The 18,062-nt window shown below is 39.5% G+C and overlaps 1 protein-coding gene and 1 long non-coding RNA gene across 3 annotated transcripts in view; both read right to left on the bottom strand.

The window, feature by feature from the left end:
• Positions 1–17,639, bottom strand: part of KCNIP4 (potassium voltage-gated channel interacting protein 4) — a 389,496-nt gene extending 371,857 nt beyond the window's left edge. For both annotated transcript variants that reach the window (XM_054633539.2, XM_054633544.2), the window contains exon 1: positions 17,368–17,639. In XM_054633539.2, coding sequence (XP_054489514.2) covers positions 17,368–17,428 — 61 coding nt within the window. In that variant the 5' untranslated portion in view covers positions 17,429–17,639. The remainder of the gene's footprint in view (positions 1–17,367) is intronic.
• On the bottom strand, positions 13,239–16,416 carry LOC143693851 (uncharacterized). The gene is made up of 2 exons (XR_013181835.1): positions 15,911–16,416; positions 13,239–14,878 (listed from the first exon to the last, which is right to left on the bottom strand). It is a non-coding gene; the product is annotated as an uncharacterized LOC143693851 (long non-coding RNA).
• Positions 17,640–18,062: the final 423 nt, after the last annotated feature.

The following is an 18,062-nucleotide window of genomic DNA, read 5'->3' as shown; positions in this document are numbered from 1 at the left end:
TGTAACCTGATAATCAAAAATTTTAAAGTAAAACTATTTGTAAAGTTTTAAAAGATTGGGCTTTTTTCTGTGTTGGGGCTTTTTTGCTTAATTTTAGCAAAATGTAACAAACGCTAGTAAAGCGGGGTAAATTGATAGTGTATTTTAAGAATGAACAAGTACTACCTAAGACCATTCTTTTTTAACAAGAAGAGCTCTGGAAAGCACAAACATTTCAGCTCCTGCTTTTGCCTAGAACATTTTAATGCGTTTTTCATTAACAAAATAGTTTTTAGTAATAAAGTTTGAGAACAAAAGATTCACTTTTCCATCAGCATTAAAAAAAGAAAAAAAAGAAAAAGAAACACAAACCCATAATTGTGATATCAGTATCTCACCTGGCATTAGGGACAAAACCTCAGATTAGGTGAAAATGTCCTGTATTTTCAAATAATGATAAAGAGTATCTGGTTTATATTATGATACAATCACCAAACATTTTTCTTTACAAAATAGGCTAATATTGACCCGAGTTCTGCTGAGGAACTCCCTGTGTTCAGCAAGCAACTGCAAAATCCTTTGACCTGACTGGAGGCATCTTCTCTATGTGAGTTAAAGCAGAGTCTTGCAGCATCTGTTCTGACTGCATTTCTTAAGTGGGTCATTATGTAATTTCTAGATGCTGCTGCTGTGGGCTATAACACATAAAAAACTTTCAAAATCACTTAAAGTGAATAACATTAAAGAACTCCAGAACCCCTAACCTAGTTTACATTTTCCCTGAGAAAAAATGACACCTTAGTACACATCCAAGACTTGGGTTTGGAAACATTCTGCAAAACCCAGTATCTTCACTTTACCCCACACCAGCATTTTTATTCCTCTGCTCAGTTCCTTTAAGAATACTATAGATGTAAAACACTATCAAATACCATACACACCAACAAAATGAAACAGAAAATTCAATTTTTTTTTATTCTTTTCACGCTCTATGTGTGTATGTATACAGATCCAACATTTTCATACTAATTACTCAAATTTCCAGCTATTAATGATCTCTGAAGACTCTTCACAAAAACAGATGACCTACAAGGTTGAACAGACAGATCTAGAGAAATGCTCTAGAGAAATGGCAGAAGGAACAGATTCTATTTTAAAGCATACAAAACTAGCAGGAGTTTTGAGAGAAAAGAAAATTATATTGACACAACAGTCCATTCTCAAAAATTAGTTTCAGATAGATCATGGCAATAATATGCAACGTTTGAATGCTTACATGTTAAAGTTGAGTACATGTTAAAGAAAACTGGGGGGTTGGATGTGCCTATGCAGTGCTCTGAGAACTGAATCTCTTAACTTTGAACATCATTTCCAACCCATGATCTACTGGCTAAGTGCATGTTACACTGCAGTGTCGCAGGCATCTTTTCATTAAAAATCTTTCCTTAAGATTTTTTCCTCCTGAGAAGCTGAGAAGCCTCAGGGACAGAATGTAAACAATGATTGTCTGCTGCTGTGGAATGCAACAGGTGCATCTGTAATTGGTCTCATGTAGATGTTTAGAATTAATGGCCAATCACAGCAGAGCTAGCTCAGACAGAGAGTCGGAGGCAGCTGCCTTTGTTATCATTCTTTCTTTTTCTATTCTCAGCCTAGCCTTCTGAAATGAAACTTTTCCTACCATTCTTTTAGTGCAGCTTTAATGTAATATATGTCATAAAATAATAAATCAAGCCTTCTGTAACATGGAGTCAGATCTACATCTCTTCCCTCATCCTAAGACCCCTGTGACCACCGTCACACATCACACTGTAGAACCACTCTTTCCATTTCATATGCAACTACAATCTTCCCTGCCATTTGCTGAAAAATATTCAACCAGTTTTCTCTTCTCTTCAGTGAGAACCATCCCTGAAATAACTTTTATACACAAAACTGTGGACAGAAATGTGAGCAAAGATGAAAAATACAAAGAAAATCCCACAAGCATCCCAAGAAATTTATTATAATCAATGTACTCTTAAAAAAAAAATGTTGTCCTTTTTAGTCCCAGCATCATATAATAGTTGAGGTGAGCGGTACCTTCAGAGGTCATCTGGTCTCACCTTCTCTGTTCAAGCAGGGCTACCTAAAGCAGGTTTGACCAGGACCATCTGAAGATGGCTTTGGAATATCTCCAAGGAGGGAGATTGCACAACCTCCAATTTGTGCCCAGTGCTTGGTCACTCCCCCATTCCTCATGTTCAGAGAAACCCCCTGTGTTTGTGCCCCCTGGCTCTGCTCTTGTCACTGGGCCCTGCTGAAAAGGGCTTTGCCCTCTTTGCTCCCTCCCTTCAGTATTGATTTACATTGATGACATTCTCCCTGAGCCTTCTTTCCTCCAGGCCAGACAGTCCCAGGCCTTTCCTCATAGGACAGATGCTCCAGTCCATTCATCACCTTGATGGATCTTTGGTGGATTCTCTCTATTATGCCCATGTTTCCCCCCTTGTACTGGTGAGCCCAGAAACAAACACAGGACGCCCTCCTCACCTCACCAGTGCTGAATAGAAACTTTCAGTCACTTTCCAGCTTCAAGAAATTACCATTAATATTTTCTGGTTTTAGCTTCCATTATGGAAAGCCTTTCCATTATAAAATTCTGGGAAAAATAAACCTGTGTGATTTTTTCATAAGTTAACTGAATATGGGAGATAAGTCTGCATGTATCTGAGATTTCAAAGTATTTTTTGCAGTAGGCTGAGAAGGTACTCACACAAGCTAAGAATAAATCTGGTAGTTTCATCATCTTTGAAATAATTTGATTTAGAAGCAATTTAGTAACACTTAAAATAAATATAATCACTCTGAATATAAATTTGATTCCTTAACACAGAAAGAACTTGTGAGGTGTAGTTATTCAGCATCAAAATTTGACAAATATAAAATTAAGTTAATTTGGCTTTGTGTCTATTTCTATAGCAAACAATCTAATCTAATATTAGATTTCAAAACCAGGGTGTTCAAGGAAAACCCTACCCAATGCATATGTTCAAACACTAAAAGTACTTGAAAACAGTCTTGAACCATTCAACAAGCTGTACTTTGGCCCACAATTCTAAAAGTTCCAACTCTAGTGCCACAACAAACTAATGTCATTTATAAAAACAGCCAACCTTCATGCAGGGTTATGCGTATAATAGTATGCAGTACTATTGACTTAATTTTCTTTCTCAGTTTTTCTTGAACTCTTATATTCTCTCTGGACAAGCAAAAGCATCCTGAAACACAGAAATTACAGTGAGTTACCAGGGTGTGTCGCATCCACTTGCAGAACTGTCTGCAAACAGCCAATGTAAGATGGTGTATTGACCAAGTCTGAACTCTAGCACACATGTATTCTGACCTACTGAAACTCTAGCACACATGTATTCTGCTGTTAAACTCTATGATGATTATTTTTGACACAGATATAAATTTGCCTCTTGAAGAAGGCATCTCGCTGATGGCAGGTCTGTAATATGTTCTGCACATGTGCTGTTCCAGTCACAACTAAACAAGCAGCCTGAATACGCACAATACGAATTAATTGCAAATTGTCAATCAGGCAAGTGATAGCAGAAAGGCTATCAGAAATCATTCTCTATCAGAAAATGAGAAGCAGATTCTGCATAATGATGATGATGCTTGATGATGGTGATTAGATATTAAGAAAATCTCTCTCAGAAAATTTGATCCTAAAAAGACACAATTTTGGAGATATTAATATAGTAAATTCTAAAATAAGTAGGCCTAATCTCAAAAAAACATCCCTAAAATATTAGCATGATTCCCTAAGTATGGCCTAAGATAGAAAGGATTGTATTTGAATTTGCCAAAGAGATGAAAATGTTCAAACAAGCTCACAGAACTTCTGGGCCCCAGAGAATGGGAAAGCTCCCAGAGTGCTCTCTGACATGTGGACATACTCGTTTTTCCACCCAGATCAGGAACGAGCTTTCACAAGCCACCTAATGGTTCCCATCATGGAACACACTGGAAATACACAGATTATTTTAGGTGAAACTAAGTGGGAAGATGCGTTCTAGGAGCTCGCTTAATGCACTACTAACGTTAGCAGGCATTTAGTCAATTGAACTAGACTAGAATTAGTCTGAAGTGGAACTCTGTAGGAAGAGATGGGATGGAGTTGAGCTGTGGGCTGTGGGACGTGACTGCAGAGCACAGGGCAACACAGAGGGGCCCACGGTGGCCCAGAGGAGCACAGGAGGGCACAGGAGGAACAGGAGGGCACAGGGGACCTTGTCTCCACCTGGCCTTGGGCGCAGGAGGGGCCACGTGGCAGAGCCTATGGAGAGGAGCCTGCTGGAAGCTGACAGATGGGTGAACAGCCGTGATCACCCCACAGAAGGACATTCTGAACCCCTGTTGCTGATGTGGCAACATAGGACAGGTCACGTAGTGAGAATTACCATAAAAGGGAATACTGTGCCTTGAAAAAGTGTATAAAACCAGCTCGTTTCTTTTGAATAAACAATTCAGATTCCCTGCCAGTCTGAGTCTATGTCTGGGTCACTCACAGAACTCTGTAAAAATTCTTACTCATTATTACTCAATCACCCGGTTTCCCATATGTAGGCATAGCCCAAATGCCTAGACTGACAAAGTAATGATTTTTCCCACAAGACTTCTCAATTTCGTTTCTCTATCACTTACAAATTATTCTTCAAGACTTCAGAAAGTGTCCAGTAATTTAAGATGGTGACAATTCTGATCAAAAGCAGTGTGATCCTATCATCCAAGAATAATGTAGTTCTCTCCATCACAGTACTATCAAAGGTACGTTATTACTGGCTTAATAGTTTCATAAAAGACTTATGAATAGACTAATAAAAAGTTACCCAGAAACAGACACAACAAATAGAACTCACTACACACTTTATTTCCAGCTAAGGTCAACTGTCTAACAAAATTATTCTGAAGGAAAAGGGCAGTGCTAGAATGATAAACTTGTGGAACACTTAACATAAAATTCAGAAGGAGAATAAAAGATGTGAAGACAAAGACACACAATGTATAAAATAGATTAGTTGTGATGGATGTTAACAAAGTAACTGTCAATCAGAACACTGTGAAGTTCCCAAAGTATACAGAAAAGAAGACGATGTTATATATTCATATAAAAATCAAGTGCAACATTTTCCCAGCAAAGCCAAAGCAGGGAATGCTGAATGCTATAAAGCCAGAGCACCAGCTCCCTGCCTCCAGAGGACTGCCTGATAAAAGCCTCTGCCTGGGCTCATTAAAACAGCTTTATCACATCTCACAACTGAAGTCAAACACAGTTTAATTTATTAACATCCACAGACCAGCTATCACAGAACTCTCTCAGAGCTACAATCTTAAAGAACCATATCCCTAAACTATCAGACTATAAAAATGAATTTGGTAAAGACAGATAATAAATTCTCTATGGTCATTTGTATGCAAGTGGCATTCTAATGGTTGTTTTAATCAGGCAGTGGACAAAAGTTAAATACTTTTGGAGTATGCACACCAAAAATCATAACTAGAAAAGCTTAAGCTGGTATAAAAGTTAAAATATATTACATATTCTTGATTAAAGCCTCCTAGATACATCAGCCTTGAAAAATGAGAGAGGAATGAGCACACCCTGTTTTATCATTATAATAGCATTTAGTAAAGACACTCATAAAAGCGGAGGCACATCTTATCAAGTGTGAGATGGTACAGCACTGATAAAAATAATCTGAATAAGAAATGCTTGAAACTTCAAAAGCTTTGCTATTGCCTGTGACATTGACTTTTCATGTTAAAAAATTGTTTAAAGTAACTGCCTTCAGTTTTTATTTATGGAAGAGAGAACTAAGTTCATGCTACATATCAAATGTTCAAGAGATAAAATATTCTTAGAAAAGATAGAGTTCATAAAAGGGTCACTGACAAAGTTTTCTCTCTGAAGATCCAAATGCAATAAATAGCTGGAAAGCAGTGCAAGTTAAGCTGTGCTTCTTTATTTATTTGGAATATCTGTTCAGATCATAAAAGAGCTCTGGAGGCCCTTGAGAATCCACACAGCCTTCCATCAAGCTTCCCATAGAGATGAGGAAAAGTTGATGGTGTTTATTTCTTGCAAGACGATGATTCCTACCTCATCCCAAACTCTCGAGAACTGATTCATACCAAGAGTTGTGCACTGCACGGGCAGAACTTACTCCCAACACAAACTGGGAGCAACTGATCTCATCTCCATGGAAGCAGTAACCTACAGAGCTCTTGCAGGATGAGAAAAACTACCATCAACAGGGGCATGCTGAAATCTCTCATTTGTGATAGGGAGATAAGTTGAAATCCTTACCCTACTTTTAATTTTCCAGTTTCAAGCACTGTAGTCAGTAAGCTTCCAACAAGTTTGAAAGTTAGAAGATAAAAAGCAACACTCAAAACCAATTATCATTTGTAAAGGATAATTTAGAACCTATCAAGTAAACTTCCAGAGAAATTATCCATCTTGTTGAAGCAGAATGGAGAAAAACTAAATAGTTTTTGATTCACCTAAATGGTGACAACTGGGAAGTTGTCTGGGAAGTCTGCCACTGCTGAACATGTTAAATCACAGGCTGAGGATAGGAGGAAGGCTGCTGTGAAAGGGAGAGCAGTTCAGACTTAAAACTAAAAACAAGACAAATATCTAAGACATACCAAAGAAAGTTTTTGTCCCATTCAGTACTATAAAATCTTGGCTATGTATTTCATCCATTTTGGGTACCAGGCTTTAAATGTAAGAAGATTCACTTTAGGACTAGGAAACAGTCTGCATCAGGAAAGATAAATTCTAGAATAGATTAACCAGCAATGTCATAAAGTACCCAGTAGTAGTGAATTTTAAGTACATTGAGCAAAAAGCCATCTGAACCAGAATATGAATATTTGATCCTGCCTTGGGGAATCAGGAGAAACAGGAAGACTTCTCAACTTCTCTTCCAAAACATTTTTCTGTGATTCCATGGGTTTTTATTGCTTTTATCTCAAAATTACAAATGAAATCCAATGTAATAGAATTTTTGAGCTGGATTTTTTATCAGGCTTTAGCCTTGAGCAGGCTGTATGGATTACACACAATTGTATGCAGTCAGCCTGGTTAGTCACTGTCTGCCTAGCATTCAGAGACAAACACAAACATGTAAACTTGACTGAGTATACATCTATTTCTTTTGTCCTCAGCCAGAAAAGTCACAACTCTGTCAGCAGTAGGATTTTTTTCTTATAATGAAAGTTTCTCAAATGAAGATATTACACAAAAATCTCAGCATTTTTGAGAAGGTTTTGTTTGCCAGAAAGCAAATAATTAACTGACTCTTAAAAGTTGGAGATTTGGTGATTCGAATTAGAAATGCTCTCCATTATTTTGAATAGGTAAACAGGTTCTCTTTTGATATCTCTATTTGCTTCTCACATTCCCATATTATTTTCCATTATATTAGCATGATAAGATTTCTATTAGCATTACAGGGTGTATTGTCAATATAGCTGGGTATCCCCTACAGCCCCAGTTTTGGCTTATGAAATTATGGACTATGCAGGAAGAGACAAAAGCTTTGTTTCTTCCCTTCCCTGTAAGAAGTTTCAGAATCTGAAGAACTAAAGTCAATTGTTCAAACAGTTATGAATAAATGCCTTTCTTAAGTATATCAGGATGATCCTCAGTTACAAACACTGCACTGAACTGCAGCTGCTGCAAGATCAGGCTTTCAGTCATAATGAAACAGGCACTGATGGATCCAGAAGATCTACATTAATTAAGTGCAAGGTGCATTTAATCAATATACACCCTTCTTGGAACACAAAACATTCTGTGTTATTGCAATAAGAAACTATCTAATGAACTCTGTGTGTTCACTATTGCATACTTATTTATTCTAACACTACACCAGCAGAATGGAAAGTATAGCATCTCCACAGTCAGCATTGTGAGCTGCTGCCTACCAAGGGGTGGTTTGATAATGCCATCAATGTTTTCTTGGGAGGAATTAGTCATTTAAGTGACAGCATTTCTGTATGTACTCTTTGTGAAAAGGCTTACATGAAAACACATTATTAATGCTTTGGGTTCTTTAAAGGAAAAGAAAAATACACCAAAAAAAGCCTACTTTCTTCTAAATTGTTCAGTTGAAAAAGTCCTAACAGATTGTCAGCCTAGCAGTAATTTAAGTGCTGTTGATTAAAGCAACTGCTGATAAAACACTGCTTAATAAGACATTAGGAATTTACTGACACTTTTTAGGTAGTTTTACTATCTAAACAGGTCAAAATATTCCTACTCTTGCATTTCTAAGTATAAGCAGTCATTTTTGAACTCTGGCAAAGTAAAACAAGCTAAATTAAAAGTAGAGGTTTGGGTTTTTTAGTACAACATGGAATTTTAGCTGAACACCTCCCATATTTTCAAGAACAAAAAAACGTACTGATTTTCAAGTCTGGGGTGGCTCAAGGACTTTATATACAGGAAGAGGTCTTTATAAGTCTATATTGAAACACAGAAATGCTTTATTCTAGTTTAGTATGAGAAAAGTAGCTGAGTGCAAAGAAAGGTGTAACTGACAAAAGTATTTTTAAGAGTCAAAATAATGTCTAAATATTGTTCAACCCTGCAAGTTAAGCAGCAAACAAGGTGTATAAATCTGTCTAATTTTAAGTCCTGCTAGTTCATATTTTTAGTAAAGATTTAAGGTGCTGGCAGAAACTTGACAGCAGGTGTGCCATGTAAAGAACTATGTCACTATACCCTCAGTCATGTCTGTTTCCTCCTCACTTAAACCTCCATGTGCTATTTTTCCTCCAGTCTAACAGAATTCTGTTTTATAAAACATGCATTAGAGACTACCAGTTCCACTGGATGCATCACCTACTCTCCTCTCCTTTGACTGACAATCAACTAACCAAGAAGGAAGCATGTAGCCTAAAAATAACATCCCTCTGAGGAAAAATATTATGCAAAAAAGGTCAGAAAGTGCCCATTGAGCTGAGGGATTCACATGTGCTTCCAAGTGAAAAATAGACAGAAGCAGGAGCCATTGCTTGAGAGAGTTGGAGGTGTCAAACTCCTTCCTGCAGAGAGGTTCATAGTCATCATGTAAAAGAAAGCAGAAAGGGCAACACCATCACCTGTCTACCAAACCCATCCTGCTCTTTGACCTCCTCTTTCCCATCTCCCAGGCAGAGAAGCCTGGAAGCAACACCTTGGAATCAAACAGCATAGTGAGCAGATAGATCCTAGACAGAGAGGTACTTCTCTCCTTTACCCAGTACTGGAAGGTAGGCTGGGAAGATAATGCACAATGTGGCATATTCAAAAAAAAAAAAAAAAAAAAAGAAAAGAAACTGGGAAATCCCACTTCATCACCACCACAAAGATCACTGAACAATGCAGTACATAAAGTAGACCTAGTTACTGAAACAATACCATTAAATTCTCTGTATTTTAATCATAGTGCACATCCTCACAACTTGCACGTCTACTTTGTTTATTTTTCTTTTTCTTTTTCATCTTGGATTTGGTAGACTGGCTGTGCAGAAATCAGGGCAGCACCTAAGTGTGCATGTATGTCAATTACAGCACCTTTTTAAAAAGAACAACGAATTTTAATGCATACTTGTTTCAGTTACCAGCAGGTGGATGCTGCCATCACACAACACCTCAAACAAACATTTTAGATTTATCTTTCTTTACTGATAGCATTACAACAGATGTTACTTTACAATAAACTCAAATGTCCATAAATCAACATGGAAAATAATATACAGAATAGAAAGACTGAATCAGAAGATATGCAGTATACAATTCACTTACTGAACATTGGAATATAAGTCAACAGTCAGAATGATTAAGGACCTCTGGGTATCCTGGGTTAAAACCAGCTACACTGTCAAAACTCAAGACCTATGGTGATCTGAGGAAACACCCATCACACTGCTACCAGCACACAATGAAGCAAAACATGAATCTATGGTTGCATATCCCCGATATACATCTGTTCTGTTGCTGTGGGCTATTCTTTAGGACTTTTCTCCTACTTTTTTTAAAACAGGATCCCTTAAAACAGGATTCAATTATCTCTAAAGGTAACAGAACAGCAGATCCCCAAGTCCACTTGCTCAGAAACCACTAAAGCCACACACATAAAAGGCATTTCCTGGTCTTTGTTCTCTCCTTTCTTTTAACTGCTCAGGTAGGGACTGTAATCCCACAGTGCACTTTTCATTCTCCCCACAGCCCAGGGAAAGCACAGGGAAAGCATGTGCACAGACAGGGATGCTCCTGCCAGCCATGGTGCTAACTCTGTGTGTGTGTCTGTCTGTGTGTGTGTGTGTCTGTCTGTCTGTGTGTGTGCAGGGGCTTCCCCTGACCCCTCTCAGTGCCTGGACAGGGAGGGAGCACCTCCTGCTGCAAAATGCCCAGGAGCTGTTGGTGCAACATGCTTTGGCACACTCTAAAACAAACAATCTCAAAAAGGGTCAATCTTTCTTGAGTGTTCTTTGAAACTATGAGCTGCAACATTTATGGGGAAAAAAAACAACTGAAACAAACCAAAAAAAAGACATTATAGTAGTACTGGTGCAGGGATTTTTAAAATGTGATTATAGATTGCTAATTTATGGTGCTTAGCATGTACACAGACATCTCTATATATTATAAAATCCCAAACCTCAATGTTCAGTTGCAATAGGGCTTGTATCTGACAGATGTTATATAGTGTGACTTTCAAAAGATCACTATTTCAAGTTGCACCATGTACCCATGTTAAATTATTTTTTTAAAAATCAAACATTTTTCTCTTTTCCAATTTACTGCAAATATTTTGGATAGGTTTTTTCTTCATATAATGTTTATCATTTGGCACAAACTTGTTTTTCAATGTGTTTTTATTATAACACACTGTAATATCACTGAAAGTTCTAAATCAAATAACTACATTTAATTTTAAAAATCCTTATTCATTCCAATTATTCCCACCAGTATCAAAGGGTTTAGGAGTAGTCACAATAATCAAATGGCTTACTGTGATGTCATGCTGTTCTGGTTGTTCCCACTGTGAAGAATCAGACCCATCATCACACTTTATGGCTACTATTTACCTTTCTAATAAATCCTAAATGGATTATTAATAAAAGTTTGATTCAAAAAATAAGATTTTCTCTACTAAAGCCTAAATAACTACAGCAATATTCATAATATAACTATCTGGAGATACAGAGAGGTAACTGAAAATTGTGAGAACGAGAAAATATTATCAGTAAAACTGGGGAGCCTTTTACCTGTCAATAGAATAGAAAACCCTTTCTTACTGACTGCATGATATAGATTAACCACCTTGAAGTCTATGTCTTAGGACATTCAGATTTGGAATAGTTCTTTTTATGCTGTCACCACTTAGCAACTTTGTGGCATGTGGGTATAATGCACTGTGTAGTGCTAAGCATTTAACTGTGCCTGGGGATTATGCATTGGCTGGTGAAAAATACCTGGTAGAAAAAGAAAGATATTATCTCCTACAATAAAATCCAAACATTTAAATGCATCATTTTTCTGAATAGGGCAAAATATGTATATTTTAGAATTCTCTATTATCATGCCTTCCACCTTTAGTTCATTTCTCCAGTGGACACGTAAGAATCTGTGACTTTCAAACCACTGTTTGTGTTACTGCAGTGTAAATTATAAACATAAAACAGGGGATCACAACTATAAAGGTCCTTAGTGTACCTCTAAAGGAATTTGCTTTATAGGTGAAAAAGAATATAAAAGAGAAACACTATATTTATTTTCAGACCTCGGACAGAGAGCTCCTTTTAATACCATATTAAGTCTCTGCTGGGCTGCCAGAAATAAAACACAGTATGAGCTCAGATATACAGCTTTTATTCTGTGTTTAGGTTTATTCTTAGAGGCGAATGGATTCAATATATTTTCAACCCAACCACATATTTTAAACTGCTGCCAGTTTATTGCTGTCTACAGATCTCCCAAATTCATGGAAATAAATCTAGAGCCCAACCTCCTCTGCTGCTGCATGCATGAAGGTGATAACAGAAACAATCTCTCCTGTAGTGTGTGAGAATGGAAAATGATGAGGGAAAAAAAATTGAACCATGATCTATATGATCCTAGGACTCCTGTAACACAATTACAAACTAATAATTGAGAATATCACAGAAAACTGGATTCTATGCTTTCCATAGATCTATATGCTCCAAAGCACATACATTCACTTCTCTTCCTCATTCTACCTGGTGTCCTCAGTGGGAAATCCAGGCCTAACACTACTTACCCATCAAAGTAATGGACAGCAAAGCTCTTGCCAGAGAAACCAGGATTCTGAAAGGACAGCTACTATCAAAAACCAAATGCCTATGTCAAACTGCTGTCCATTTGCTTTTGATGCAGCCACACATTACAGTTCAGGCCAAGCATTATGGAGACAAACCATCCATTAACCACCTCCACCTGCACTGCCACACTGTGCTCCAAATAATGAAAGTTTGGTATCTGCACTTCTTAAGTTCAGAAGTGTGTGCTAACAAAGAAGGGAATCCCACTTGGTTCAGACTGTGTCGACTACAACTACTGAAATTTGGATCCTTGACTTCCAAGACCACAACTGTTTGCTAATGTTTTCTCTCTCATCTCAAACAGGACTAATGGTCTCTGCTCATAGGAGACAATAAATGCCAGCATTTTTTTGGCAGGGAAGAATTCAAATACAGTCTATTTTGGTACCTGAAAGAAAGAGAGGACAAGCAGAATTGGGGAGGGGGATAGGGATATGATAGTACCACAGCCTGGCAGCCTGGCAGGAATGCACATATCCATAAAATAGTGAAGCAATCAGGCGTTGTATTTTTAGATACTTTCTTTTTCAAGTGCCAAAGATTCCGAATAAATCACAATGGCAAACTGAGAGACTGAGATGGGATAGATTACAGCTGAATGCTGCACAGATCAAATATTCAGCTCCAACCCAAAGTCCTAAGTGCTTATCTGATACACTGTAAAAGCTTTCCATGACACACACCAGCTAGTTCTTTTATGGCTACACTTCCTGTTCGGTACCAAATCTGCCTCTATACATTTCAAAATGTCTAATAACCCCAGGAAAGCATAAGTTCTCTAAGCCAAGTATACCTGAAGCTTGTCCAGATGTTCAGTTATTTTTATATCATCTCTCCAAGCATAGGTAGTAATCTTGACAGACAGTATGATTAAGAAGAAAGCTTTATTTTGTAAAAATTGATATTTACATTATGTAAAATTTATATTGATGGAAAGCCTTTATTTTCAGCATTCATGTCAACTATGACTCTCTGTAACAGAATTTTGCATGTAATTACTTCTTTATACTCATTGAACAGAGGAACTGGAGAGGGAGGCAGAACTCAAATTTTATACAGAGGCTTATGCAGCAGTCAGTTCTCTCAAGTGTCAATTGTTTCCTCCACCCTGCAGGAGTGGAATGTGTATTTTACACTGAAAATATTTGCATCTCCTTGCATGTCCATCACACATATACGTCCTTTATTAGTTCATGAGTCCATTGAATTTATTCCTTCCCTTATGTACTTAGAGATTTCACAGAAAAAGCATTGCATTTGGAAGCAGCACTTCTAGCACAGTCTAGACAAGATAGTCCAGCACCCTGTCCATCTGAATCTTAAAAGTGTCCAATGATAAAGAGTGTTGGAGACAACAGATCATTAGTAAAAACCTTGATGCTGACTCTTGACTGATGGCACGTTCTTCGGATGGAGCCCCCAGACAAACCAACTGATCACACTGATATGAACATTGGTTCAAATCACTTGGAAAGTCACTGCCTGCTTTTCATTGTGTCAGATGAATCTCAACTGGGATATAAAGAAATTGGTCCAATACACACCACTAAGACATAACAGATTTTGTATCTCAACACGTGAGATACAAAATCTCTTTCCTCCTTTCCCTCCTCCCACCTCTTCTTTTTTTCCCAGTAATTGTTTCCCAGTATATATTTTTTATCACTTTTTTACTTTTTCTTAGCATCCATTTTCCTAACCTCCTATTTTCAGCTTATTCAATATGTAATTTTTTGTCCTTTTAGCACTATTTCCTTTGTCTTCTAAGAATGCCCCAAGCAACAAGAAAAAGTCATTCATTAAAAGCAAAAGTGAGCACTAGTGCACAAGGATGTCTCAGAGGTATGGCAGAGAATATTTAACTCTAAGTAAACATAAAGTTGGATAAACACTGCTTAATAATACTATTTGGTCCACTGTGGTACTTCTGCCCACAATGTAGAAATTACAACCTTTTTCATAACATGAATAATTTGCAACTGCCTTGTCTAATAACTGAAACTCTTTAAAACTTGTCATAAATGACACCATGGCTTTCATAAATATTTATGTTTTTTGAATAAGCATGGTCATACTGGTCAGCACAATGCCCATTCTGAATTCATCACACCCTAAAGCAAAGCAACCAATTGCTGTGATAATGCCTTATTCATATTAGTATTCCCAACAGCTTAAGTTTGTCCTAGATATTGAACCCACAGGACATTTTGTGATTAAACTTGTTCTTACCCACACAAACTTTTACTGATAATCTCCCTCTGCTCTTCTCATTTTGCTAAGGCACTGCATGCCTTTACCCAGCAGCAGATGAGTTTTGACTATCACTAGCACAAATGCAGCTTTCTGATAGATAAAACATTGATAAAGACAATCTCATGAGGCAGAGGAATGAAACAGTTCATCCTTACAATGGCTCAGAATTCCACAGAGGAAACAGTCTCATACTTCAACAACTCTCAATGGTGCTTCAATTGACATTAATTTGAATGCCCTTAAATCAGAAGAAGCCCTGCAAGGTGCAAAATTAAATGTAAGGAGAAGATCAGCTTAAGGCAGTCACTACCTGTTAAAACGCATAAAATGTTGCCTTTTTCATTAATAATTCTCATTATTCAAGCTGCCTGTGCATTATTTGGGTTTTATTTCACTTGGAAAAATGAAATTGAGGAACAGTCGCACTTTTGTTGGTTTCATTTTCTGACTCTCGTGCATTAACATCCAATCCCGGTAACAGCTCTACTGCAGGCATTACCATTTAAAAATGACTAACGTTTGAAGCTATGATTCTATTTGAAGAGAATTAATGAGAAAAAATCCACCTTCCTTGTTAAAAATGCAACAGACAGGTACATTCAGAAGTGCTGATGGCACTGAAAATGAGTTGAATGTTTAAGAGCCTGGAGAGAGACAGCTAGAGAAAAGTGTAAAGGAAAGTTTAGACAAAAAAGGGCCAAAACTGTGGGAAGATGAAAATAAATGGGCTCTCTCACATAAGAAAGCCCAGAGGAGTGAAGCTAGACACTTGTTAGCTTCACATCACATCACATCACATCACATCACACAGGTGATGAGATATCTGTTGAGTAATGTATGCCATTCTCCGAAAGAAAGGAGGTATTTCCTTTTAGCTCTGTCATTTTTATCTTTCTGTATTCTTTTTCTGGCATAAAAACTTACTTTTGAGAAATGTTTTTCTCACAGTAAGTCATGTTTCAGTCAGATTTTGCTTGCTCTAAAAGAGTGCAAAAGTGTAACTTACTTCTTTTCACCATTACAAGCTTGAAGTGAATTAAAGCTGTCATTAATTTTTAAAAGCTACTACTCATGCATATCAAGAGAACCAAAAGAGAAAACACATCTAATATACAGCTCAACTGAAGGTAATTTCCATAAAAACATCATCTGGGTATTTCCTATTACTTGCATGACATGGATTCAGATATTTCCCCAATTTTTGTATAGACACTTTCCTGCTACTGCAAACTATACCTGTTAGAAAAAAAAATTAACCTTTAAACTCTCTTTATGCTTCAGTACTTACATTAATGATCCATAAACCAAATAATTCCTCAACAGCAGCTGTACAAACCCACTATGCCTAAATCATGACCTCAGTTTTGTTTAGCCTGAACAGTCCTGCATGGTGGTTGCACAGGTAGCCAAGAGCCTGCTCGGCGTTTGTCTCTGATGATGTATGTGTTATGGAAAAACAGTTTGACTTTCAGACCTCTAAGAGGCTATAGCCAGAAGGCTGAAGTGGTACATGGAGGGAAAAGCCTAAATTCTAACTTGAGGAGGTTGGATCTTAAAAGTAGCAAGAAGTATCACAACACCACTTTAGTGGCCATGTTCTTTGTTGGGTAATTATAATGATTACACACATTTTTTCCCAAAACTTTAGTGAAATGCAAAGATGGATTTACAATTGAGCTGATAGCACAGTCAAATACAAAAGTTCCCTATCCCCAACACAAATGATCTGGTATCCTACATGAAAGGCTACACCTTCTAAAACATAAAAAAGCTAGGACATTAAAAAAAGAGAAAAACCAGGTACAATCCAGCAGGGAACACATGGCTGTGAACCTCTTCAAGCAAGCAGGAGATGCATTCTGAAGCATTAGAAATCAAGCAAATGGTGGGATTGCACTGAGTCTTTCCAACAACTTGTTGGTAAGGCTACTATTCTACACTGGCATCACTGCTCATGAGAAATCTAGCTGCAAAGCAAGAAATACCTTTTCTAAGAAATTAAGTTTTCCCTGTTTTTGACTGCCTGTTCGGCAAAGTTTTTCATTAACTGTCCAACTATCCTCTGCTTATCCAGCTGGCTTGAGCTGAACACCTTTCTCGGCAACACTTACACACACTGCACCCAAGTTTCATTTTTAAATAACTGGGGAAAAACTCTTAAGACTCCAGGAGCCAAAATCCCTGTGGAGGATAGCAAGACATGTTTTTTTCCTCCCCAAAATACAAGTTATCCTGTAGCCTTTCTCAGGTGAATGTGTAACTGCAATGTGAAGTACAAAGAAAGAAAGGCACCAAAGAAGAAGGTGGTCTCCATCAAATAGCTGCCACTTAGGCATCAGAGAGGTGCAATGGAGACCAAAGCAGGAAGGTGTAAGGGGTCCTGACCAAAATTACCTCCAGGAGTTGGTAACCAGAGAGGATGTGCCCTGGAGGTTCATTCCCAGCCCCAAGTCGTTTCAGCAAAGGCAAAAGTACCAGTTAGGTCAGAGCAGGCAGCTTAGGGCGGGATTCGCGAAGCCTCCAAACGCTTCTCAGCCCGAGATCCCAGGCACGAAGCGTTTGCTTACTGTCCCCACAGACACTCACACATTTGCCCGCGGGTGCGCTCGCCCCTCGCCAGCGGGCAGGCAGCTCCCCCTCCCCGCCCCAGCCAAGTTGCCAGACTTGCTGCCCAGAGGAGAGGGGACGAGAGCCCGGATTAACTCAGAGGAGCAGCCTCGCGTCCCCGCGCTGCCCGCGTCCTACCGCCTGTGGAGCTGGCCTCCTCCAGCTGCGCCGAGATGCTCTCCACTCGCCTCACGTCCATGCCGGGAGGCGCCCGGAGCCGCGGCGGGAAAGCGCGGCAGCACCGCCGCAGCGGGGCCGCGCCGGAGCGGAGCGGAGCGGGAGCGGGGCTGGGCACGGCGGAGCGGAGCGGGATGGGAGCGGGAGCGGGGCTGGGAGCGGCGGAGCGGAGAGGGAGAGGGAGCGGGAGCGGGTACGGGAGCGCGGCCCCGCCTCGGCGGCGGCGCCTCCCCCGCCACCCGCGCGGCGCGGGGCGGGCTCGGCGCGGGGCTCCGGCGGGGCCGCGGCCGCGACCCCTTCCCTGCCGGGACACGGAGGGCTTGGGCTCGCTTACCTCCCCCCCCGAGCTGCCCCGGGGCCGCTGCCGCCGCGGGGCTGGGCCGGCACCTGCGCCCCGGAGCGGCTCGGAGCGGGGCGGCCGTGGGGACTGCCCCGGGCCGGGGTCCGGCAGGGCCGGGCCGCACAGCGGCGGTGCCCGCATCACCTGTTAGCCGCAGGCTGCCCCGGACACGCACCGCTCCGGGCGCAGGGGAGCTCCCATCGCAGCTGCGCCCCTCGGACACCTCCGTCAGGCTAGCACAGACTGGGAGCACTCCCTAAGCCCCAGAGTACATTTTGGAAAGGGCATTTTAAGACACCTTCTGAACACCTCTAAT

The sequence above is a fragment of the Agelaius phoeniceus genome, chromosome 4, assembly GCF_051311805.1.
Source record: "Agelaius phoeniceus isolate bAgePho1 chromosome 4, bAgePho1.hap1, whole genome shotgun sequence".
Lineage (NCBI taxonomy): Eukaryota > Metazoa > Chordata > Aves > Passeriformes > Icteridae > Agelaius > Agelaius phoeniceus.
The sequence above is the reverse complement of the archived record's forward strand: the minus strand, read 5'-3'. Positions and strand labels throughout refer to the sequence as shown.